Raw genomic sequence first — 4,171 nt, forward strand, 5'->3', positions numbered from 1 at the left:
CTGTAATTCATTGCACTATTTTAAATCATATATGCCTGTTAAGTCATTGATTCAAATGCAATTACCGGATGGATCATTCTCCGTTGTTAAGCATATTGGCGAAGTTTTTTTCTCGCCCACACTTACGCTGTCGAATGTGCATCATATTCCTAATTTCAAGTTCAATCTTATTTCTGTGAGTTAGTTGACTCGCCAAACTAATTCTGTCGCTTATTTCTTCGACAATGTCTGCTTCTTTCAGGACCGAGTAACGAGAACAGTGATTGGTCAGGCTGATTTCATCTCCGTCCTGTATCATCTCCAAGTCAATCCCCATCAGTCCTTCAATCGAGTTTTGTGTAATAAAGCATCTGACGATGTTTGGCATTGCAGGCTAGGCCATCCTAGCTTAGAACGTTTCAAATTTCTTTGTCGTAATTTTGATTACATTAAATCTAGTTCTACTCACTTCTGTGATGTATGTCCATTGGCTAAACAAAGCCGTTTATCCTTTAATAAAGTTTCATTGTCTTCGAAACGCTGTTTTGAACTTGTTCATTGTGATATTTGGGGTCCTTTTTTGACACCTTCCCTCACAGGTGCTAAATATTTTCTCACTATAGTTGATGATTTTTCCCGTTGTACATGGATTTATCTCATGCACACCAAAAGTGAAACTTTTAAATTTCTCAAATACTTCATTAATTTTGTTATCACTCAATATTCTAACAAAATTCATCACATATCCACTGGCACTCCCGCTCCATTTCTTTCATCCTTGCAAAGATTGCAGTCTGATAATGGCTCAGAATTTTTTATCCAGAGAAATGCAAACATGGTTTCATGACCATGGTATTCATCATCAACGGAGTTGTGTTTCCACTCCTCAACAAAATGGTGTTGTTGAACGTAAACATCGTCATCTTCTTAGCGTGGCTCGTGCTCTTCGTTTTCAATCACATTTTCCTATCACTTACTGGGGAGAATGTTTACTCACGGCATGTTATGTCATTAATAAAATGCCTACTCCTGTTTTGGAACATAAAACTCCACATGAAGTTCTTCTTGGTACTGTTCCTAATTACCGTCATTTACATGTTTTTGGTTGTTTGTGTTATGCTCGAAACACAAAAATAAATTCTAAATTTGATTCACGAGCTAAACCTGGCGTCTTTTTGGGATATCCCTATAATCACAAAGGTTACATTATTTTGATCTTCTCACAAAGACAACTTTTGTGTCCAGAGATGTTGTTTTTCATGAGCATTTGTTTCCCTTCAAAGATTCTCAATTGACTACTGACAATGTAATTTCACCTTCTATAGATTCTGATGTTGTTTTCTATGAGGAATTCATACCTGTTGTTCCATCACATCATGTGACAGATACATCTTCTCCTAGTCTTTCACCTTTTTTGCAAGAAGATGATTCTAATTCGTCCACACACACTTCGAATGATTCTTCTTCTCCTGTGAATGACTCTCATTCTACGTTCAGTTCTCCGGACGTTCCACCTGACACAGTTGTTTCTCCTAATCCCATTTCTTCCACCGAGAATGTTTTACGCAGATCCCTCAGAGAACACCATCGTCCTTCTCACTTGAAAGATTACATTTGCTCTGTTAACAAAGGTTCTTCCAACTCTCTCTATCCTCTTACCAATTATATTTCTTTTGATAAATTCACTCCGCAACATCGTGTTTTTCTCTCTTCGGTTATTGCTAATGATGAACCACGATCATTTACGGAGGCCATTAAATCTCCAGCGTGGCGTGATGCCATAATTAAAGAACATACTGCTCTCCAAGATAATGATACTTTTACTATGACTACTCTTCCCCCTGGAAAATCTGCTATTGGCTGTAAATGGGTGTTCAAGCTTAAATATAAACCGAATGGTGACATTGAACGTCATAAAGCCCGGCTGGTTGCCAAAGGATACACACAACAAGAAGGTATTGACTATCATGATCCTTTTGCTCCTGTTGCTAAATTAGTCACTGTTCGTGTTTTATTGTCTATTGCTGCCATTTTTAATTGGCCTCTTTATCAACTTGATGTTAATAATGCGTTTTTACAAGGGGATCTCCATGAAGAAATCTACATGAAACTTCCTCCTGGTTTTCAGAAAAAGGGAGATACTCGTGTTTATAAACTCAATAAATCTTTGTATGGTCTTAAGCAGGCATCTCGTCAATGGTTTGCTAAATTTTCTACTACCTTACTTGAGGAAGGTTTTCAACAGTCTCGTGCTGATTACTCTCTTTTTCTTTTTCATAAAGGTGCAGTCTCTATTTATGTTTTGGTTTATGTCGACGATATCATCATTACAGGTAATAATGACTTGGCTATTCACCAACTCAAACATAAACTAGAAGCCAAATTCTCGCTCAAAAATCTTGGGCGTTTGCAATATTTTCTGGGAATTGAAGTTTCTCGTTCTCCAAAAGGTATTTTTCTTGGACAACGTAAATATATTCTTGACATTGTCCAAGATGCAGGTTTTTTGGGCGCTAAACTTGCTGCTTCTCCTATGGAGCAACACCTTAAATTATTACCGGATTCAGGACATCCTATACCTGATCCAAGTGTCTATCGACGATTAATTGGTCGTTTACTATATCTTCAGGTGACTCGCCCGGATATCACTTATTCTGTGAATTATTTAAGTCAATTTCTGCAACATCCTTGTTCTGGTCATTTAGATGCTGCTTATCGTGTGGTTCGTTATCTCAAAGGTACTGTTAGCCATGGAATTTTTCTCTCTGCAACCAGCTCTCTTTCCCTAGGTGGTTATACTGATTCAGATCGGGCAGGTTTCCCAATTACTCGTCGTTCTACGGCAGGATATTTCACAACGCTGGGTGCTAGTCCCATTTCTTGGAAATCCAAGAAACAACCCACTATTTCTCTTTCTTCTGCTGAGGCTGCTGAGGCAGAATATCGAGCTCTCTCCAGGGTAACTTCTGAGTTACAATGGCTACACTATTTATTCACTGATCTTCGTGTTCGTATTCCAAAACCAATTCCAGTCTATTGTGACACTCAGGCTGCTATTCACATTTCTGAAAATCCGGTATTTCACGAACGAACTAAACATATCGAAATCGATTGTTATTTTGTTCGTGAAAAAGTGATCTCCGGTCTCATCAAACCGACTCACATTCCCTCTGCAGCCCAATTGGCTGACCTTTTCACCAAACCACTTGGTGTGGATCACTTTCGCCATCTTGTCAGCAAGTTGGGCGTTCGGCACCATCTTCCTCCAGCTCCAACTTGAGAGGGGGTATTGGACGTGTCCACATGCTCTACCACAGCAATGGCCCAACAACAGCCAGAGAAAGCCGTCGGTAACCACCAGAACAAGTCTCTAGGAAGGACCGCTTCCCATGCAGTCATAGTTTGTTGTATTTAGTTGAATCTTCCCTGTATATTCGTGATAAGTTGAGATATTCTCTGTATTTGTATCCATATATATATCTAATGAAAAGAAAGTGTCGACACTATTGTGTGACAATTCCACATAGAAATCTTGTAGTTTAAGAATAGGAGCACTTGTTGTTGTTGGTTAACAATTTCCATTACTTGGATCCGAGTTCAACTCATACTAAAATCCGAGACCGGCCAAAAAAAAAAAGGAAAAACCCTGCAATGGAAGTCCAGATCCCAGACTAGTATAAATACACCTTCGGTCTTCTTTTGCAATCACGTTCCACCACACTGCACTGCAGGGAGATACACAAACGCACGTTCTTTTTCTTAGCTTCAATAACAGATTCTAGCATTGCGATCATCACCATGGAAGCTGCACTAGCGAAGATAATTACTCTGAAGAGCTCTGGCGAACAGATCTTGGCAAAGGTAATGGAATATTGCAACAAACACGCTGAGGTTGCGACTAGTGATGAAGATAAATTTTTTTTGGGATGAACGGTTTCTGAATTTCGACTTTGGAGCAAATACCCAGATTTTTTCAGACATGATGCAGGCTGCGGAACTTCTCAACATACAGGGATTGATAGATTTGATAAAGCAGAAAATGGCTGACTGGATGACTGGTAACACACTAGAGGATATTCGTCGGGCATTTAACTTAACAGACGAAGAATTCCAACTGACCCCTGAAAAAGATGAAGAGATTAGTAGAAGATTAGAGATTATTAGTCGTAGGCGAATTGTTGGGGCCTTTTGA

The 4,171-nt window shown here is 39.2% G+C and overlaps 1 protein-coding gene across 1 annotated transcript; it reads left to right on the forward strand.

The window, feature by feature from the left end:
• The first annotated feature begins 3,298 nt into the window (after positions 1–3,298).
• LOC113272569 (SKP1-like protein 1B) lies at positions 3,299–4,171 on the forward strand. Its single transcript, XM_026522386.1, has 3 exons — positions 3,299–3,329; positions 3,755–3,840; positions 3,947–4,171. Exons 1-3 carry the CDS (start codon positions 3,299–3,301, stop codon positions 4,169–4,171), a joined length of 342 nt encoding a protein of 113 aa, XP_026378171.1.

The sequence above is a fragment of the Papaver somniferum genome, chromosome 1 (genome assembly GCF_003573695.1).
Source record: "Papaver somniferum cultivar HN1 chromosome 1, ASM357369v1, whole genome shotgun sequence".
NCBI classification, from domain to species: Eukaryota; Viridiplantae; Streptophyta; class Magnoliopsida; order Ranunculales; family Papaveraceae; genus Papaver; species Papaver somniferum.

Coding starts and splice junctions, on each gene's coding strand:
- LOC113272569 (XM_026522386.1), top strand. CDS start 3,299: ATGGCCCAACAACAGCCAGAGAAAGCCGTCG. Junction 3,330..3,754: donor ACAGCCAGAGAAAGCCGTCG/GTAACCACCAGA, acceptor CTTCAATAACAG/ATTCTAGCATTGCGATCATC. Junction 3,841..3,946: donor GCGAACAGATCTTGGCAAAG/GTAATGGAATAT, acceptor GCAAATACCCAG/ATTTTTTCAGACATGATGCA.